Raw genomic sequence first — 22,377 nt, 5'->3', positions numbered from 1 at the left:
TCCAGAGTACCAGAGTAAACGGCTGTTTAATCCCAGTCCGAGTGGTTTGGTGAGTTTTGAAAGAGGTTTCACTGAATCTTTTCCTGTCCTTCACCATCACCACGACTGTGAGCTCCAAAACATTCCGACCATTAAAGGAAAAGGGATGAGATAATGTATTCCTTTTCTGCTCGTTCATTCATTTGCATGATCACAAGCCATCAAACCAAGCTGAACTGCTTGAATTTTTGCAGCAGGAGTAAAGCAGCATAAAGTTATCCAAAAGCAGTGTGTACAACTTTATGAATATGAACTTGTTTTCTTTGCATTATTTGAGGTCTGAAAGCTCTGCATCTTTTTTGCTATTTCAGCCATTTCTCATTTTCTCATTTTCTGCAAATAAACGCTCTAAATGACAATATTTTTATTTGGAATTTGGGAAAATGTTGTCCGTAGTTTATGGAATAAAACCACAATGTTAATTTTACTCAAACGTATATCTATAAATAGCAAAATCAGAGAAACTGATTCAGAAACCAAAGTGGTCTCTTAATTTTTTCCACAGCTGTATATAATACACTGATCGATTTATTTCTGCTGTAGACTAAAAATATTTTAGTTTTACAATAAAAGATTAATATAAGACTAAAGATCAACATTTTAGCTTTTATTTCCAGTTATGTACACCTAGATCAGATACACAGAAGATTTGTCTTTTATCTGTACCCACCCATTAGCCTTTCATCAGGTGTGTTTTCACAAACAAAGGTACAGAGGCTTCACCAGAAGGTGAAACTTAGCAAAAACTACAGAAACAAGCCTCAGAAATTCTAAGAAAAAAAATGGAATGATGAGACAAGGACTGTAACTGTAAAACCTGTGAAACACAGTGGAGGTAGTGTCATGGCTTGGGCTTACATGGCTTCTTCTGCAACAAGCTCATTTAATTGATCTTTGTTGCTGAAATCTACAGAAACATTTTAATTTACTGGCGAAAAAAAAAAACACCAGCTGAAATAGGCCGTGTTGAAATAGGCTGTGTTGAAAAATAAAATAAATTAAGTGAATTAAGTAATGTCAGCGCGTCACAGGCTTGATGCAGTTATTGCAAGCAAAAGATACACGTATAAATATGAAATCTTATTCACTTTAATCTATTATAACTGCTAAAGCTAAAGTGGGTATTAGATCCAGATGTAAATACCTGGATCTAATACCCTAAAAGCTAAAATTTTGTTTTTTGTCTCATATTATTTAAATTTAATACATAGAAACGTAAAAAATGTTTATGAAAACGTTGTATGGGACAGACTGTATCCCTGCAGTATGGGTGTTGTGGGGTTGTGTGGCGTTGTACAGTAATGATATGATTTCTGGTCACATTTTGTCTAGGTCTGTCTGTCTCTGTTGTAGTGCAGCATGACCTCTGTCTAAGCAAAATTTCTCTTTTGGGAAACAAATAAAAAAAAGAAACGTTGACTCGGAGTTAACCTTTTCAATATTTTTGCGGACAAACCATTAAAGGAACACATTTACTTCATCAGTGCAATTTCAATTATACATTTAAATCAAAACAGCTATTCTAATCATGAATGTACCTCAGCAGTGTTACTATTTTTTTTTTAAATTTATTATAATTTTAACCTGTAGTGAGTCTGCTCTCTCCCACAATCCTTAGCAGCACTCTCAGTCTATGAGTCCTCCATTAAACAAACAGTAAAATATTACGTAAATGAAAGCAGTCATTGTTCAGTATAATTTATTCTTAAATGAGCCTTTTTCCCCCCAATTTGCATATTTCCTGCTATAGCACAGCGGTGGCATGTCCTTTTGATTAGCACAGTGTGGATTAAATGTATTGAGCCTGGTAAAAGCCACAGTCTTTCAGTGCAGAGAATCCTGTTATTCTGACGTGACTAGCGTGTTCTGCTAGAGCTCGTTTTCCTAGACAGATGCATTTGCTCATGAGTAGGTTACAAAATTAGCATGCTATGCAGTGTCCTGCCCAACAGCTTCTACACCTACTTCATCCCTACAGTGCTAAACTAGCCTGCACTAGCTCCTGCACTTTGACCCAGAACTGCCGCTGACTGTAGCTACAGCTGGGCTCTACCCTGTTCTGATATTTTGCCTCACAGTCCTGTGTGTGGTTTTAATTCCCCATTCGCTGCACTATTAAAGAAGGTCTGTGTTTGTTTAGGTCTCGATATCCTTACTTCCCTATAGTCTCCCAGCCCAGTGGGACTTCCAGCATCAGTCAAGTGAGGCCTCTGAGTGTTTGTAGTAACTTGTAACTGGTCTTTCACAGAGCTGTGGAGAAATCTTGGGCCAATTTCCTTGCAAAATGGTTGTAAGTATGCCATAATGAAGGATTTTTGAACATGAACCAGCTTTTTAAGGTCATGCCAAAGCATCTCAATCGGATCCCGGTCAGGACTTTGACTAAGCCACTCCAAAAGTCTTCACTTGTTTTTCTTCAGCCACTCAGAGGTGGACTTGCTGGTGTGTTTTGGATCATTGTCCTGCTGCAGAACTCAAGTTCATTTAAACTTGATGTCACAAAAAGTCTTCTAGGTACTAAAGCAGCAAAACAGCAACTAAAACAGCTACAGGGGTTGGACAATGAAACTGAAACACCTGGTTTTAGACCACAATAATTTATTGTCCTGACGGACAGTTCTGGTGGAAACAGGAGAGTTGAGGTGTACATTGAATTCTGCCGTGATTTGGGCAGCCGTGGTTTTATGTTTTTTTTGGATACAATCCGGGTTATCACCTGAACATCCCTTTCAAACAGCTTCCTCTTACAGCGTCCACAGTTAATCCTGTTGGATGTGGTTCGTCCTTCTTGGTGGTGTGCTGACATTACCCTGGATACCGTGGCTCTTGATGCATCACAAAGACTTGCTGTCTTGGTCACAGATGCGCCAGCAAGACGTGCACCAACAATTTGTCCTCTTTTGACCTCTGGTATGTCACCCATAATGTTGTGTGCATTGCAATATTTTGAGCATAACTGTGCTCTTACCCTGCTAATTGAACCTTCACACTCTGCTCTTACTTGTGCAATAATGTGCAATTAATGAAGATTGGCCACCAGACTGCTCCAATTTAGCCATGAAACCTCCCACACTAAAATGACAGGTGTTTCAGTTTCATTGTCCAACCCCTGGTGCACTACCCCCACCATAATTTACTGTAGGTATAATCTTCTTTTCTTTAAATGCAGTGTTACTTTTACAACAGATGTAAGGGGACACACATCTTCCAAAAAGTTCAACTTTTGTCTCGTCAGTCCACAGAGTATTTTCCAAAAGCCTTGGGGATCATCAAGATGTTTTAATGTTCTTTTTGCTTAGTACTGGTTTTAATCTTGGCCCTCTGCCATGTAGGCCATTTCTGCCCAGTCTCTTTCTTATGTGTGAAATCATGAACGCTGACCTTAACTGAGGGAAGTAACGCCTGCAGTTCTTTGGATGTTGTTTTTGGGGTCTTTTTTTGACCTCTTGCATGAGTGGTCGCTGCGCTCTTGGGGTAATTTTGGTCTGCCGGTTCAAAACTGTTCCACCTTTTTGTTCTTTGTAAATAATGGCTCTCAATGTGGTTATCTGGAGTCCCAAAACTTTAGAAATTACTTACAACCTTATAACCTTTTCCAAACTGATAGATCTCATTTACTTTCCTTCTTTTGAGTATCCTTCGGTCTTCTTCACTTTGTCAGAAAGGTCCTATTTAAGTGATTTTTTGATTGAGAACAGGTGTGGCAGTTATCAGGTCTGAGTTTGGCTAGAGAACTTGTTCTCTCTTAAAAATGAAAACCTTTATTTAAAAACTGCATTTTGTGCAGTTGAACTGAAACATTTAAGAAAGACAACCATGCAATAAAATAAGAAATCATGAAGGGGGCAAACACTTTTTCACACCGCTGTAGAGTTTTACATGGTTTTACATTTAAACTATCCAAAATGTTTTTCATAAAATGTGAGTTATCATTTAGTCCAAAGGTTTTAAAGCTACAGCAACATCATGCATGATTTAGACCACTGCTTTAAAGCAAACCTACCTCTTTTTACCCTGGTGCATATGCCACAAGTGCAGCACTATATGCATGCACAACATAAACTCCAAGATAAAGGTAATGTTAATCTATATGAATAAAGGGAGCACAACTTTTAAATCTCCAGGGTTGCCAGGTCCAGTGAAATTAAGATTGCCTACTTCTGTGGCTTTACTTGAATTCAAAAGCGATACAGACACATCAACACGTGGACCGAGAAATCCGGTAGAACTAACTGCAGAAAAGTGCTAGTGCACACACACTTAGACTTCAAATAAAGTGCAATATTGATTGTTAATGCTGGGAAGCACAAGCTGTGATCCTAAGCAGCATAAGTAATGGCACAAAGTAGAAAAGGTGTTTTGCTCTTACCGCCCAGGTCTTGCTGAGTCTGAAGATGGGTGCACTCTGTAAGGCAGACACCACGGACACCAGAGAGTGCAGGTTATTCAGTTCCAGCAGCTTCTGCAGAAACAGAGACAAAACAACGTTTACTTTCAAATCTTATTCCCAAATACCTACTTTGAGTGTGTTTTTAGGATTAGCATAAATACACTATTATATACTCTTTAGCTTTTCTCTTTAGGCCTGTAGCTGTGACATCATTTGAATCATGGATTTTTTATTTTTTTTAACTCACAGACCAGATTTGTCCACCCCAAAAATGATACCACAGAAAAAGCAGAAATTATTTTTAAATAAACTTTGGCAGCCTTTATGTTTCGCATGCTGTGTTTGTTGTAAGCAACTAGCTCTAGTTGCTATGGGGTCTTTCACGTTGTTTAGGCTTGGGTTCAGATGCCTGTTCAGAAATATCTTGCAGTCAGCAGCTTCACTGACCCGAGCTTTCGCCTCATTGGATGTCGGGGTGTTCGCATTAGCTTTACACGCGAGGTCAGTGATGAGAGCAGTAAATTGCAACAATGACAATACACTGCAATAAAAATGGCTTTCAGATAATGTCTTGTTCTGCTAAAAGACTTTTATTTTTTTAATAAAAGGACACCACCGTAAGAAGTACTTTCAGTAGTGCATTGTGTTCCAGAGTGTGCTGTTTGGGACACAGCCTTAGTGTATAACATTTCACTTTATTTTATTATTTTATTTTAGTTTTATGCCACCAAAGAAAAAGAAAAACACACAGGACACAACGCTACTGAGTTTTGAAAAAAATAATAGAGCAAACGTAAAAACAGAATTGACATTCTAATAATAATAATAATAATAATAATAATAATAATAATAATAATAATAATAATATGTAGTTGTTATATTATTTTAAATATTTGATGATAGCTGCTCAGTTTTTGTCATATATGGATACAATTAAATGTAATGTGGAGTAACATGTTTAAGTTGTAAAGTGATCTTTAGTCGGATTTAACTAATAATAAACAGAAGTACAGAAAAAAAAATATTTGTTTATTTGTAATTAACTGTAATTCTACAAATGTTGTTCTAAGTCACTATATGGTGGGTGCTCCTACACCTTTGTTTAAATTAGACACAACTACTCAAACATTAACTGACCAATCAGCTCCTTCACCTAGGTATGAGAATTGAAATGAAAAAAAAATAAAAATTAAAAAAATTAAAAAATAAAACTGCACTTTTTATTTACTAATATTTATTTTCTAAAAGCACACTGCATTTAATACGTCCCTTGTTTTTAGGCTACTTGAAGTAAAAAAAAAAAAAAAACACTTTTATTTGGTTTTAAAAAATTAGTGTAATTTGAATTTCCTTTCAGACATTGCTAGAACTACTAGGCTACTCTATTATTTAGGATTTGGCATTAAATGATGAAAGTGCCTGTATATATTTTGAGACAAAGCTAAATGTTACAAAAGTGTCATTTTGTTATTACCTTATAGGATGTAAAAATATGGAGATATATATCATATATAGTCATTCTGCAAAAAATATAGTTTTTTTCATCCGTATAGCCCCGCCATACTGTATGTGTGTGTTGAGGTTGTTAATTACCAGCATAGAGGTTGTTTATTGCCAGCATATTACTCCTGTGCTGGCATCTTTACACTGGCTCCCTGTTGCTTTTAGGATTCAGTTTAAAATTCTGGTTTTAAAATATCACTCTGTGCACGGTAGACCAAAATATATTTCTGAGCTTTTAGTGCCATATTCTAGTGCCAGGGCACTGAGGTCAGCTAGTCAGGGGCTTTTAGTTGTCCCTAGGACGAGGCGGAAACGTAAAGAAGATTGTGCTTTTTCTGTGTATGCTCCAAAACTGTGGAACACTCTGCCTCAGGATAAGACTTGCTGGGTCCAAAGAGATCTTTAAAAAGAGACTTAAAACACACCTTTACACATTAGCCTTTGAGTGTGGACATTGCTCATGTTTTCTGGGTTACTTTTATGATTTTATAGAGTAACTATATTGATTTATTATTTTTTATCATTTTATGTTTATAGTATTGCATGTGAAGCACTTTGTAGGTTTGCTTGGAAAAGTGTTATATAAATTAATACTTACTTACTTACTTTCTTATTGGTTTGTGTGTCTGATTTTACTGTAAAGCTTCATTCAAAAATATATATAGATTAAATGTATTGATAATTATACTTTTTTACATAGTAAGATTGTTCATTCATCTTTTTTATTTGTTTTTTCATGTAGACAATGACGTGCTACTGGTGTATTTTCCACTGCGCAGGATGACCTCTCTCTACACAGTGCCGGTCGGGGTTTACGGGGGACGGTCGGGAGGATCCTCCGCAGTGCTTTGGTTCAGTCTTCTCTCTGTCTGTTTTGGCTATTAGCGCAGTTGTCAGCATGGCTCTCTCAGACTCACTGAGGCATGCCTGAGTGCAGCAGGGAAAAGAGATTAAGCTAACAAACGCACGTGATCACTTAGACGTTGGAGGTGGAGGAGGGCAAGGACCCTCTGAGCTCCTGGGTTCCACATCAGGACTGAACCACAGCTGATTGAATTCACAGGTGAGCGCTGACCTGCTGTGAGCATGTGTGTGTGGCGCCACTATAAAGAGCGTTTGTAGCTCTTCCAAAGTGCTTCCATATAACTGTGAGAGACCAAAAACAACACGCAACTCAGAAATGTCTGTAGTATTTATTTCTCTTATTTTAATCATAAAATGATGTCATAGATTTCTCACAGATATGCTTGAAAAGGAAAAAAAGCTAAAGGTTCTTCTACATCTACAGTGGTGCTTAAATTTGTTGTTTTTTATATTTCTGCATAAATTTAAGTAGAGTATAGGGCTAATCAAATTAAATCAGTGAGACATACATATTAGTTATTACTTTGTGATTTATTTATTAAGATAATGACCCAAAATGACATATCTGTGAGCTGCAAAAGTTGTTGAACCTTTGCCTTTTGTAGATGTTTTCATATTCCATAGAGTCTATATTCCCAGATGCAGCAAAACAGACCCAAAACCACGATACTACCACCACCGTGTTTCACAGATGGGATAAGATTGTTATGCTAGAATGCAGTGTTTTTCTTTGAATAAATGAATAAACATTTCAATCGATTCTAGCTTGTGTATGTGATATTTAGCAATCTATTTTGAGTAAAACCCATTTCTCCCTGTAGCCCTACAATGCTCACGTTTGTTGTCCAGTGTTCTGCTGATGGTGGACTGATGGTGGAACACGGAAATTAGTGAGGTAAGAAAGTAAGAAAGGCCTTCAGTTGCCTAGAAGTTACTCTGGCTTCTCTGTGACCTTGCTCGCTATTACATACCTTGCTCTTGGTATGATCTTTGTTGGGAAACCATTCCTGGTAAGAATCACTGGTATTACCTTCCTCTATTTGTACACAAAAACTCCAATGAATGTGTGCTGGTAAAGTCCAGCCTCTTCAGAGTCCTTTTTTTTTACCTTTTCCAGAAAATTCTAAAAGGTTCACAATCAGAATCGCTGTCTATTATAAAGATAGTTCTTTAAGCAAAAGTGGTTATTTTAGGGCATGAAATATTTTGTAGCAGCTACATTTTGCAAATGCAAAGTAAATATCAATAGAAGACATTTACTAAATTTAAAGCGTTCACTTAAAAGCCATGCAACATCCATTTTCTTTATTCCAGTTTGACAAACTGATAAAATGTGAGTTAAGACATAGAAAAAAAAAACATCATACCTTTGCAATTTTGATGAAGTGACCCAAGATTTCAGCTCGGATCTTCAGAGTCTGTGCTGTCAAGATCTCCCTCACTGCCCAGAAACTGACCTGAAAACATACAGAAAACATAAAAAAAAAAGGTTAGAAATGTCAGAACACACAACTGAGTCCAAGTTTCAAAGATCTAGCTGATCTAGCTGATGGTTTAAGGCAGGGTTGTCCAAACTTTTTTTGTTGGGGGCCAGAAGGAGAAATATATTTAAAGTCACGGGCCACAGACTCTGTAATAAAACAAATAATGAAATATACCACTTTAGTAATACTTTTTTCCTGATTATTTCATTTACACACCATTTTACTTGACTTACTATCTTTATTTTTGACAGTGTTGTGTAAACTAAGATTTTTCAAATTGATGTTTCATTTCATGATGTCTCTTAATAGTAAACTACTTAATTACGGCAACTTTTAGACTCTTTGTCCCGTTTTTCTGCGCTACAACTGAGCACCCTCTCCGCTTTTAGACTTTTTGGCCCGTTTTTCTGCGCTAGAAATGCGCACTCTCTCCGCTTTTAGACTCTTTTGCCCCGTTTTTCTGCGCTAGAAATGTGCTCCCTCTCCGCGTTAAGGTTCTTTGCCCCGTTTTTCTGCAATAGAAATGCGCACTCTCTTCGCTTTTAGACTCTTTGCCCCGTTTTTCTACGACAGAAATGCGCACCCTCTCCGCTTTTAGACTCTTTGGCCCGTTTTTCTGCGCTAGAAATGCGCACTCTCTCCGCTTTTAGACTCTTTTGCCCCGTTTTTCTGCGCTAGAAATGTGCTCCCTCTCCGCGTTAAGGCTCTTTGCCCCGTTTTTCTGCAATAGAAATGCGCACTCTCTTCGCTTTTAGACTCTTTGCCCCGTTTTTCTGCGCCAGAAATGCGCACCCTCTCCGCTTTTAGACTCTTTGGCCCGTTTTTCTGCGCTAGAAATGCGCACTCTCTCCGCTTTTAGACTCTTTTGCCCCGTTTTTCTGCGCTAGAAATGTGCTCCCTCTCCGCGTTAAGGCTCTTTGCCCCGTTTTTCTGCGCTAGATATGCACACTCTCTCCGCTTTTAGACTCTTTGGCCCGTTTCTGACACCTAGTGTTCAAACTTTGAATCTTACATTATAAAAACCTGCTTCACAGCGGGCCAACTTTCATTCTATTTCTAAAATACCTCGCGGGCCGCTCCAAAAAAGGAAACGGGCCGCAAATGGCCCGCGGGCCGTAGTTTGGACACTCCTGGTTTAAGGTTATGTCTCTCATTATACATCCACTTTTTGCACCAATTCTGCTGGCAGCAGGACAGCCCCAGATCAGGCTGCTACCACCACCACCATGCTTAACAGTTGGTACAGTGATCCCGGCGTTGAATACATTACCTTCACTTCTCCAAACATCATTGCTTGATCTGACATTTCTTTCAAAAAAGAGCTAGACAAAGACAAAAATGTGCCCTGGTAATGTGGACCCAGACAGCCCACCACAAGTGTTTGGACAGCGCTATATTTGCAGCAAAATTATAAAAAGAGAAGCTTACCCACTATATTACACAAAACACAACACAAACATCCCCAACATACAGTGTTGGTTTCTGTGCAGTTTTGAACTTCAGACCTCTATTTGTGAGGAAAAGTGTTCTTTCTGGCTAGTTGTGGGGGTTACCGGTACTCATCTGGACTGGAATGTGAGGAGTCAACTTAAATATCACGATCATCCTCTCTCTCACAGAGAACATGGACAGAGAAGCTTTCTCAAGCTTTCAGTTAACTATCAACTATCTCAAACTAAAGGAACTTTAAAAGAAAGTCTTTTTTTTATTACTTTTTATTATTTTTGTTTACTTAGCTTAGCTTTACTTAACTTACTTATCTAACCCCTCCATCACCACCCAGCGGTGAGACCTGCTGAATTAGAAGTTCCTTATAGTGTCTCTTAAAATGCGCCTTATAATTCAGTGCGCCTTATGTATGAAAATAGACCAGAAAAAAGACGTTTATAGATAGTGCTCCTTATAATAAGGTGTGCCTTATTGTGCAAAAATACACTTTTACAATTTACAATTTACAGAAATGCATATTCTATGCCTGATCTGTGAGGTCTTTCATTTATATTGTTGTCTACTCAAACCCTAGACATTTTGAACAGTTGTTAGTCTATAAGTTTGAAATAAATGGGGGTCATAATATAACACAGATTACATAGCATGCATTTTATTTTGGATACAGAATTAAACGCACAGTAAATAAACTGCTATGTACAGAAGCAGCCTGAGCATCTCCTCCAACCCGCTGATCAGTGAGGAGGTGCTGCAGTTGTAGAGCTCGGGTCTCTGTTTATTCTAACCCTTTCACCTTTCACTGACGTAATGCTAAAGCCAGATCCTCTCTACAACAACAAAAACAAGCCCTTTAATGAGCGCAATGCTGAGATGACTCCTCACAAATTCTTGACTAGGAACTGCTGAAGTGCTCCAAACGAAACATACTGTAAATCAGATTTTACAAGCTAAAATATAAAATATATAACGCTTTCTGCTATGAAAGCAAACCTTCATACACAAGCCTGCAAAAATAATAATGAACACTGTAGAGGAAATGTTAACAGCCCAGGAGGAAACAGCGCAGGTCCTCAGGACTGAAAGAAGGTATTGATGGTTAGGGTTTCTGCAGCGGCATGACGCTTACAGTAAATACATCTATAACTCTCCACAATCCTTCCTATTATTAATCAGCACTTAATAATTTGCATTACAAGTGTTCTTCCAATAAAATGCTGAATGGAACATGCTATTAATATACAACACTAACCACTGTTGACTTTTCAGATGCTTCTACACTTAATTATTTTGTTTTGACTAAAATAGGATGCATTTAATCATATTAGACGTTTCCAATAAGCTTAAATTAAAAAGTGGAGTTAAGTATTATTAAACATGTGTAATTCTGAACCATGAGATCAGAGAAACAGAAATACCAAGTCTAAAAAAAATAAAAATAATAAGACACTGTGGCTCATTCATTCATCACAAGCATTTATTTATTTAAAATGCTAAACACAAATCAGACATATTTTAGTTATTAGTTTTACATATAACATATAATAACATATTATGTTATTAGTTATGATTTGTGCATAGGAAACAAATTTTACTAAACTTTGGAAAGAACTGGAATTAAAATAGTGTTATATTTCAGAGAGTGACAATAAACTGTAAGACCAAATACACACAGATATACACACACACACAGAAACACACAGACAGAGACTCACACACAGACACGCACGCAGACACACACGCAGACAGAGACACGCAGACAGAGATGGACAAGCAGAGACACACAGGCAGAGACAGAGACACACACAGACACACAAAGAGACACACACACAAAGACACAGACATGCATACACAGAGACAAACACACACGCATACAGACAGACAGACAGACAGAGACACACAGACACACACACACAGGCAGAGACACACACAGACACACAAAGAGACACCGACAAAGACACACACACACACAAAGACACAGACATACATACACAGAGACAAACACACACAGACATAGACACACAGACAGACACCTTGTCTCGTCTTTAAGCAATAAATGAACAGGTGTCCCAATATTTTTGTAATTCAGTTTCTGTAAAACTGTCAAGCAGTAAAAATGTGGCAGAATTGAACAACAGCCATTCACATGTTCCAGCTCACAGTGTGCTGTTTAGTTCTTTTAATTTTAATGCTTAAACACAATAACTAGTTTACAGCGGAGAACCAAATCAGACTATAGGCAAAGAAACCTCACTCATTAAATACAACACAAAAATTATATTAATCAACAAAATGAATTAATCTGTTCAGTTTTAAAGCTTTAAGAGTTCTCAGAAAGAACAGAACAGTGATCTTTCCATATAGAAATAAAATCTACTTTCCAATAACATTTACTTATTTTTCCTAAGTGTCTAGATAGGAATTCCTGACAATGGCTGAAGCTATAAAAATGAATTCAAATCAAATCCAAATCCACAGCTATAAAACACTCTCACACTGAACAAAATTACCCATGATTAGGAAATGTCCAGCCAAAAAATGTGCAAATAAGAGAAAAGTGTCTGTAATTAAATTAAAGACAATTACAGAGTGAAATACAATAATAATCTGCACTGCTGACACAGTTTTTCCTATGATGTGATTCATAGTAATTTTTATAATGCATGTATTAATAAAACTGAAACTAATAAAAAGCTAATTATGGACAGCACTCTGGGTTATTCAGAGTACACTGACAGTAGATTTTACTCACTACCAGACAGAAGACCTACATAATAAGGGTGTGTCATATCGTATCGTACTCATTAATATCACCAACATTTTTGAATATAATGAACTATATTATACTCTGAAATATGTTTCCTAATTATCACATCAGGGTAGTACTTTTTTTTTTTTTTTTTTTACTGTTTTCAGCAAAAGGAAAATCCACACTGTTCTCATTTCCTATTATATATCTACTAGAGACAGATATTTTATCTGTACAGTATTATTTATTTTACTTTAATCCTGGATATATGGAGATATTTGGAGAGCGTTATTAGAATCATGACATTCTGGATCATTGACTTCTGTTACAAATCTGATAAAATTATTGTATTTTTTTATTTATTCATTTATTATTTTTTTGGACTCAAAACACACAGAGACGAATCACAAACTGTAAACCATCCCTTGATTCATGAGGACTGATCTAAAACCTGCTTTTCTGAACACAGTTAGTTTGGTTAGTTTAGGACAGGGGTCACCAACATGGTGCCCGCGGGCACCAGGTAGCCCGCAAGGACCTTATGAGTAGCCCGCAGGCCTGGTCTAAAAATAGCATTTTTGTTGCTATTCTTTTTTTTTTAAATCACAGTTGCATTGATGTAATTTTAGATTATATTACATTAATATTAGCTTAGAGATAGCCTATAGTTTATATATTATTATACAATATAATGTAATATAATATGTAATATTATATTAAAATATAATATAAAATGTAAACACTTGCAGAGATTTATAATAATAGTGTTGCCTATTGATATCTGTGTCTTCACATAGATGAATGTCATTAATTATTAATAATAACATATAATTAAAGGTAAATTGAGAAAATTTGTAATTTCACGAGTGTGTATCAAACTGGTAGCCCTTCGCATTAATTGGTACCCAAGAAGTAGCTCTCAGGTTCAAAAAGGTTGGTGACCCCTGGTTTAGGAGATCTGGGGATATAGAGCCCTCTCTGGTGAGAATATGTAATTACACAGAGCATGTAGAAGAAGAGTACTTTTAATACAGGTTAATATCAATAAATTGCTGTCAACACGTAGAGATTAGCGTGATTTGTCCCCTCACCCTTCAAAAATACTATTGTTTTCAATTTAAAAGACCAAAGAAAATGTTATTTAATTAGCATGCTAATAACAGAGCAAAGCTATAGCTGTTCTTACCTGATTGAACCTCCGGGTGAAGGCCACTACATTAGGTGCAAGGCTATGCTTCTCCTTCTTGTTCCACCCACAGCTGGCCAGCTCCTACAAACATTTTAAACAAAAGAATAAAACTATTTTAAAAAATCACATTCCAAGGGCATGGAATAAATGCGTCTAAGGAAGAAGATCATCAATAATCAAAAAAAACATTTAAATGATTTAGAAAACTTTGCAGCAATAACGTTTCATAAATCAGCCTGTTATTATAAATATACTGTATTTTTCGCACTCGCTTAAAATCCTTTAATTTCCCCCCAAAATTGACAGTGCGCCTTATATAGTTGAAATCTACCAGTCAGGTTGTAAGGAGCAGTGAAGTCACGCCGCTGAAGTACAGAGTTACACAGGAGTTTCAGTTCAGTTCTCCAGCATTGAGGCTTGAGTAGTATTAGCATTAGCTGCTAACCACGCTAACCGTTAGCTCTTTCGACATTCAGAGGTGAGTATTATTCGCCTGTAGTCTGCATGTTCACTGTGTTAAAACAAGCTACGTGTGATGAACCGCTAACTAATATCACCCCTGCTTACCAGAAAACTCAGGGTTTCTCTGTGTAGCGCTGCCTGATAGCATTAGCTGCTAATCACTTGCGGTTAGCTGCTAATGCTAATACTGCTGCAGCCTTAGTGGAAATCTGAAAATCTAAGCTTACTGTAAATAAACAGAACTGCTTTACTCACCCAAATAAACAGTTTTCAAGACAGAAATCTGTGTAGATTAACATCCAGCACTTATTTGACTTTAATTTATTTATAATTATGAATATATATATTACAGTTCAGTTTATTTAACTTAGCTTAACTTTACAGGTCTCGCCACCCAGCAGAATTAGAAAATTAAACATGGTGACTTCCCTGATAGAGATAAAATTACTATAAAATAATGATGTAATGTGGCTTATAAGCGTGTCATAAAAGCCATTTTCTTATGAGAACCACAGTCAATACAGCATAATACATAGCTTGGAAATAGCAGTTTCTATACAACCTTAACCATTACAGTCCAAAATCAATGAACAAAATGGAATTTTTCAAAACTTTTAAATTTGTCAGGCAGTATGGTTCCAAATCTCTGTGCCAGAAGACAGATCCATATGAACTTTTATTAAGGACACATTCATACAGTTACTATGAATAATACTTTTACAAGATGGAATTTTCACATATGGAATTCCTTCCCACACATATATAAAGCCCCCAACTGAGGGAACACAGTCAAACAAAGAATTTTCAATTTACTGCCAACCCTGCCATTAACAGCGCCATGATATTCCCAAATATGGAATATTTTATGGTTCAAAGCCTCCTGATAGTATTTTCAGGTTCATATAAGGTGGATCATTGTTGCATGTATTACAGCAGCCGCACAGACTGCTCAATGAAAAGCAGCTGGAAATATTTATAAAAGTGTTTAAGTCGTGGTTTTGGAAGCTGAAGTTTCCACATGTGTAAGCTGCAGAACCTTTTGGATACCGTCCCTCATTACCAAAAATATTCTCGCCTTTTTGCAGAGTCACCGCTTTAGGCCACACAAGCAGATTCAGTTTTGGCTGCTTGAACAAATTTACACTGACTTTTACAAGGAGTGAGCCTTTTAATTTCAAATCATCTAAAATGAACAGGTCTAGTTTACCTAAACATCTGTAATCTAGATCAGTAATACATAACATTTGATATGTACCATCAGAAAACAACGATAAAGTTACAGATTTTTACTGTAACAAATTAAAAATATTTTAATAAAAAATATTTACTCACTATTATAATCTCTTTTTGCTTTATGAATTGATGAGGCTTTGCTCTTTGCTAAACAAAATGTAGATTTTCTCCAACCTCTTGAACTTTATCTTTAGAGCAATATTCTGTATTAATGTGAAAATTATTAGAGGTATATGCTAAAAGTTATTGATGAAGAATATTTATTCATTATAACAGTATTATTTTTTTCCCAATTCACTACAAATGCTAATCATACAATCAATGAACTCAAAATCATCTAAAATGAACAGGTATAGTTTCCCTGAACATCTGTAATCTAGATCCGTTATATATGACATATGATATTTTCTATCAGGAAAAAAAAAACAATAAAGGTTTTTAATAAATTTGATAAAAAATACTTACTCACTATTATAATCTCTTTTTTGTCTTTATGAATTGATGAGGCTTTGCTCTTTGCTAAAGTAAATGTAGATTTTCTCCAACCTCTTGAACTTTATCTTTAGAGCTATATTTCTGTATTAATATGAAAATGAATAGAACCTTAAAATGTAAAAGTTACTAATAAAGAATATTTATTCATTATAACAGTATCATTTTACCCCCAATTCACTACAAATGCTAATCATATAGTCAATTCTCAATAACATTCCCAGTTCCTTCTGATCTTGATTTTTAGGGAATGAGATGTTGAATTTGTGTGCAAAATACACAGATCCTGTTACAGTTTTATATCCCTAAGCAGAACCAAAGTTCTCACTAATTGTTCGTTATTTTTGTTAATCTTTTTTTGTTGACCTGTTTTTCGCTTAACATGGTGAGCTTTAGTGTTTTCAGGATTATATAGGTTAGATCAGGCTAAACACCACAGCGCAGCATGTCCCACATCTAATGAAGGCTCTAGTCACATTTACAGGATAAATCCTCATATCTGAGAGCACACAGTGAAGGAAATGGACCTGGGGACTGTTTTGAGGCACAACTGGTGGGTCGGGACCAAAATTCTGGACGGATTGAAGAGCGCTTGTAAAAAAATGTTTTTTTTAAATATAAACAATTAAAAACAACTAATGCTCATCTGCTCATCTTTTATATTGGGGGAAAAAGAGACTTTCTTACTCTTAGAGAGTTTCTTACTAATCTACTCTGAATGCAGTGGGGTCTGGCTACAGATCTCCACTGCATTCAGAGTATTACATAAAAACTGTATGGAACTTTTTTTTTTTACCTCAGGCATGCAATTCCTAATTCCACTGCATCAAGAGTGTGCGAGTACATTATCACCCAACTAAATGTGACTGCCCTCCAATCACAGCCCTCTGTCTTAAGTTAATCATGTCTTAAAATATCCTCTTTTACTTAGCTTGCAATTGTTGGCCTGACTTTGTTAATGTTAGCTGTGCCTGTTAGACCCACTCTATGAATTACAGTGGTATGAAAAAATGTTTGCCCCTTCATGATTTTTTTTTTTGCATGTTTGTCTCTTTTTTCCTGTTTCAGATTATTAAACAAATGTAAATATTAGTCAAAGACAACACAAGTAAAACACAAAATGCACAAAGGTTTTTAATATTAAAGCATTTAAAAAAACCTACATGGCCCTGTGGGAAAAAGTGTTTGCCTCCCAGTTAAAACATAACTTTACTCTGGTTTATCACACCTGAGTTTAAATTCTCTAGCAACACCAAGGCTTGATTACTGCTGCACCTGTTCTCAATTAAGAAATCACTTAAATCTGACCTGCCTGACAAAGTGAAGTAGACCAAAAGATGCTCAAAAGCTAGACATTTTACCAATATCCAAAGAAATTCAGGAACAAATTAAAAGAAAGAAAGTAATTCAGAGCTATCAGTGTGGAAAAGGTTATAAAGTAATTTCTACTGTTTTGTGACTCCAGCGAAGCACAGTGAGAATCATTATCCTCAAATGGCGAACATGTGGAACAGTGGTGAACCTTTCCAGGAGTGGCTGGCCAATCAAAATTACCCCAAGAGGTCAGCGCAACTCATCCAAGAGGTCAAAAAAGACCCATAACAACATCCGAAGAACTGCAGGCTTCACTTGCCTCAGTGAAGGTCAAGTGTTGACTCCACCGTAAGAAAGAGACTGGGTGAAAATGGCCTGCATGGCAGAGTACCACAACAAAAATCACTGCTGAGAAAAAGAACATTCAGGCTTGTCTCAATTTTGCTAGAAAACATCTTGATGATGCCCAAGACTTTAGGGAGAAATACGCTGTGGACTGGCGAGACAAAAGTGGAACTTTTTGGAATCTGGCGTAAAAACTGGAACTTTTTGGAATCTGGCGTAAAACTGGAACTTTTTGGAATCTGGCGTAAAAGTAACAGTGAATTTCAGAAAAAGAACATAATATCTACAGTAAAACATGGTGGTGGTAGTGTGATGGTCTGGGGCTGTTTTGCTGCTTCAGGACCTGGAAGACTTGCTGTGATAAATGGAACCATGAATTCTGCTGTCTACCAAAAGATCCTGAAGGAGAATGTCCGACCATCTGTTTGTGACCTCAAGCTGAAACGAACTTGGGTTCTGCAGCAGGACAATGACCCAAAACACACCAGCAAGTCCACCTCTGAATGGCTGAAGAAAAACAAAGTAAAGATTTTACAGTGGCCTAGTCAAAGTCCTGACCTGAATCCTATTAGGGTGCTTTGGCATGACTTTCAAAAGGTGGTTCATGTGTGAATTACAACAATTCTGCAAAAAAGAGTAGAGCAAAATTCCTCCACAGCATAGATTTAGGCGGCACACAGGGCCAAGTAGGTTTGGATTAGTTTTCTACCTTAACAATAAAAATCTTTATGTAAAAATGCATTTTCTGTTTACTTGTGTTGTCTTTGACTAATATTTAAATTAGTTTGATGTGAAACATGCAAAAAAAAAAAGGAACTCATGAAAGGGCCAAACACTTCTTCACACTACTGTATGTAGATGAAATATTACAGAGGGAGCACACAGGCCTACGACAAATCACAACAAAAGCAAATACCATGTTAATGTTGGGCCGCCGGGGCAAAATAAAACCACTTTTACTGTCAAGAATGTCAGACTTGGAAGGCCTTGATGTAATGAATGGTGGAAGATTATCCTGAATTAATATTCGTGGAGGTCAAAGTCAGCACTTTTAATATTAGCTCTGTTTCCAGTGGGAACTACTGTTAATGAATTCAGCAGGCCTGACTGTGGTTCCATTACAGAACAACCTAATTAACAGAGATAAAAACAGCACAGCAAACACAACTTCCAATACACCAGGTTCCCTGGACATGTCTCACAACTACTTGTGTAAAAAAACAAACAAAAAAAAACATTTGGTCCTAAAACCATTTGATATCTACTAAGTACAAGTTAAAAATTAAAGATTTAAAAGTGCAACGTTAAACCGTATTCTTTCCTGATTGATGAAGCTCAGGGGAAGAAGAAAGGTGTGAGACATTTTATGCCATTTCCTGAGCCCCACGCAGGCCCTTATTAACAGCGTGAAACGGTGTGAACGCCGGGGCAGTTATAATGCACACAGGCCTTACAGATATATCCTTCCCTGCAGATGCATTTTCCAACACAGCGGGAAGAAGAGCTGTAACAGAGCATTAAACAGAGAAGCAGAGCTACAGGATCTACAGTAAAGCACTGTTCCTCATTAGCTCAGAGATCACACTAAAACTAAATTACTCCTGCAATTAAAAGAGAAAATATGCTGCTAGTAAGTACACTTAAAATCTACCAAAGCAAATATTTGTCATAAACACTACTGTATAAATTTGTGAATTTGTACGCATATATGCATGTACAGGGGTTGGACAATGAAACTGAAACACCTTGTTTTATACCACAATGATTTATTGTCCCAACGGACAGTTCTGGTGGAAACAGTAGAGTTGAGGTGCACATTGAATTCAGCCGAGATTTGAGCAGCCGTGGTTTTATGTTTTTTGGATACAATCCGGGTTAGCACCCGAACATCCCTCTCAGATAGCTTCCTCTTGCATCCACAGTTAATCCTGTTGGATGTGGTTCATCCTTCTTGGTGGTATGCTGACATTACCCTGGATACCGTGGCTCTTGATACATCACAAAGACTTGCTGTCTTGGTCACAGATGCGCCAGCAAGACGTGCACCAACAATCTGTCCTCTTTTGAACTCTCACATGACCCATAATGTTGTGTGCATTGCAGTATTTTAAGCAAAACTGTGCTCTTACCCTGCTAATTGAACCTTCACACTCTGCTCTTACTGGTGCAATAATGTGCAACTAATGAAGATTGGCCACCAGGCTGCTCCAATTTAGCCATGAAACCTCCCACATTAAAATGACAAGTGTTTCAGTTTCATTGTCCAACCCCTGTATAGGCAGTATCGAGCGGCATAATAGATGCTGTAGGCAATAGAATCCTTTATCCTGAATAAAACTGCAGCAGGTGATCCATCTATAAAGAAATGCACATTCAGTTTGCAAACAGCTAGACTTGTATTCTTATTAGAGTTTAGATGCTCTGAATCTCCTTTTATGTCCCTGTTCACAAGTATGATTCATTTAGTCATTTATGCCTCCTAAAACTGCAAAAAAAAACCAAAAAAACAAACAAGAACGCCACAAGACAATAAGAAACACAGTTGACTTATTTCTTTAGTAAAAGATTTATGGCAAAACATTAAGTCACTAAGTATATGATAACGTTTTGACCAATAAAGAATTACAACTCATTCATTTTCAGTTGGTTTTCTAGTAAGTTTTAGTAATGAGCCAACTCCTGAGCAGCACATTCTTGTTGATGATCAAAATGTCATGTATAAATGTTCTTCACAAAATTATTTTATTGCGAGCTGACATAAACTCACACCAAATAACACAGCATTGAGAGAGAGAGAGAGAGAGAGAGATAGAGGGAGAGAGAGAGAGAGAGAGAGAGAGAGCAAGAGAGAGCGACAGAGAGAGTGAGAAAGTGAGAGAGAGAGTGAGAGAGAGAGCGACAGAGAGAGTGAGAGAGAGAGCGACAGAGAGAGTGAGAAAGTGAGAGCGAGAGAGTGAGAGCGAGAGAGTGAGAGCGAGAGAGAGCGACAGAGAGAGTGAGAGAGAGAGCGAGCGAGAGAGCGACAGAGAGAGTGAGAGAGAGAGCGACAGAGAGAGTGAGAAAGTGAGAGTGAGAGAGTGAGAGCGAGAGAGTGAGAGCGAGAGAGAGCGACAGAGAGAGTGAGAGAGAGAGAGAGAGCGAGCGAGAGAGAGTGCGACAGAGAGAGTGAGTGAGTGAGTGAGTGAGAGTGAACTAGAGTGAGTGAGTGAGTATGAGTGAAATGGAGAGAGTGCAACAAACAGACAGAGAGAGAGAGAGAGAGTGAGTGAGTGAGAGGAAACAAGAGAGAGAGTGAGTGAGTGAGAGGTTGAGAGAAAGAGAATGAGAGAGTAAGAGCAAGTAAGGGCTAGAGGGAGCGAGGAAAAGAGAGAGAGCGAGAAATCAAGAGGGAGCGAGGAAAAGAGAGAGAGAGAGAGAGAGAGAGAGAGAGAGAAATCAAGAGGGAGGGAGGAAAAGAGAGAGAGAGAGAAATCAAGAGGGAGCACAAGAGAGGGAGAGAGGAAAGGAGGGAGAGAAACAAAGAGAGAGGCAGGGAGGGAAAGATGGAGAGAGGGAGAATCTTCAGCACAGGGATGCTGTTATGAGAGTTTGGAGGAAAATGAAGTGGATAAAAGTAGAGAACTGATCTATAGGTAGATTGTTGGATTAGCGTTTGTGTTAAACTTGAGACGACATGAGGGAAATGTGAGACCAAACAACATGCATACTACAGAACATTGAATCGTACAAGCATACTAGGAGATGACAATGCAGATGTACATGTTGGCAGGTCTAGGAGAACAAAATTCTAGATCAAGCAGCACAAAATGGTCTCGCTGTAACCCTTCTATCCTCAGGGCAGGTCCTGAAGCTGCTGAAGCCCCGGCCGGGGCACGCCTGTAATGCTGTGAGTGGAGTTGAGAGGTTGGGACGCTGTGGTCTGTGAGTGTCAGTAACACACAGCTGTACAGAGAGCTGCCACGTCAGTACAGTCTCAGAGCAGCAGGAGGACAGAGCTGTGAGCTCCTCACTGTTACTACTGCTGGGCTTTTCCTCCAGATCACAGTCACAATACCCTAATCAACTGATAAAGGGATATCTGAAGGCTATGGGGTTGGGTCTATGTAACGTTGTACTTTTCTAAAATGTTTCCAATTTTTCTGCTTTTTACAATATGAATTCATGAAAAAAATTATGTATGTAAAGTAGGGGTGTGCCATATCATATCATACGCGATAATATCAGCAACATTTTTAAATATTGGGAACGATAATATACCCTGAAATATCGTGCCATATCACCTACCTCTAATTATCACATCAGGGTACTACTTTTTTGCTGTTTTTAGCAAAAGATAAAAACCCAGTGTTTCTCATTTCTCATTATATATCTACTATATATAGCAGATTTTACTTTAACCCTGGATATATGGAGATATGTGGAGTGCATTATTAGTATCATGACATTCTAGATCATTGACTTCTGTTACAAATCTGATAAAACTCTTGTATTTTTTAATATCTCATTTAGGTGTGTGCCAAATCATATAGTATGCAATAATACAATTTAATTTTTATTTTGTTGCAGTAGTGTATTTTTGATTTTTTCAGTGTTTTGTCATATCACCAAGAGTATCGTTATCACATAAATTCCATGAAATATTGTGATATTTACTGTAAAGTGATTTTGCCATTTTTGCATCTTGTATAAAAAAAAAAAAAGAAAACACTATACCATGTCTTCAAATGACATTACGCCTAAATTGTGTATTCATATCTGTTTCCCACAGTGTGGGAGCTCACTGACTGGTGATGTCACACTGTAAAAACAGTATGAGTGACAGAAAAACAGGTCCACTCGTTTTGATGACCCAAAACAAAGTTCAAAT

At 37.3% G+C, this 22,377-nt stretch overlaps 1 protein-coding gene across 1 annotated transcript in view; it reads right to left on the bottom strand.

Annotated features, from left to right (window-relative positions):
- Window positions 1-22,377, bottom strand: part of ralgps1 (Ral GEF with PH domain and SH3 binding motif 1) — a 148,373-nt gene that overhangs the window by 105,757 nt on the left and 20,239 nt on the right. The window contains exons 5-7 of the mRNA XM_022670725.2: window positions 13,662-13,745; window positions 8,164-8,253; window positions 4,409-4,501 (exon numbers count right to left, since the gene is read on the bottom strand). Of these exons, the coding sequence (XP_022526446.2) occupies window positions 4,409-4,501; window positions 8,164-8,253; window positions 13,662-13,745 (267 nt within the window). The remainder of the gene's footprint in view (window positions 1-4,408; window positions 4,502-8,163; window positions 8,254-13,661; window positions 13,746-22,377) is intronic.

Source organism: Astyanax mexicanus, chromosome 12 (genome assembly GCF_023375975.1).
Source record: "Astyanax mexicanus isolate ESR-SI-001 chromosome 12, AstMex3_surface, whole genome shotgun sequence".
NCBI lineage: Eukaryota > Metazoa > Chordata > Actinopteri > Characiformes > Acestrorhamphidae > Astyanax > Astyanax mexicanus.
The sequence above is the reverse complement of the archived record's forward strand: the minus strand, read 5'-3'. Positions and strand labels throughout refer to the sequence as shown.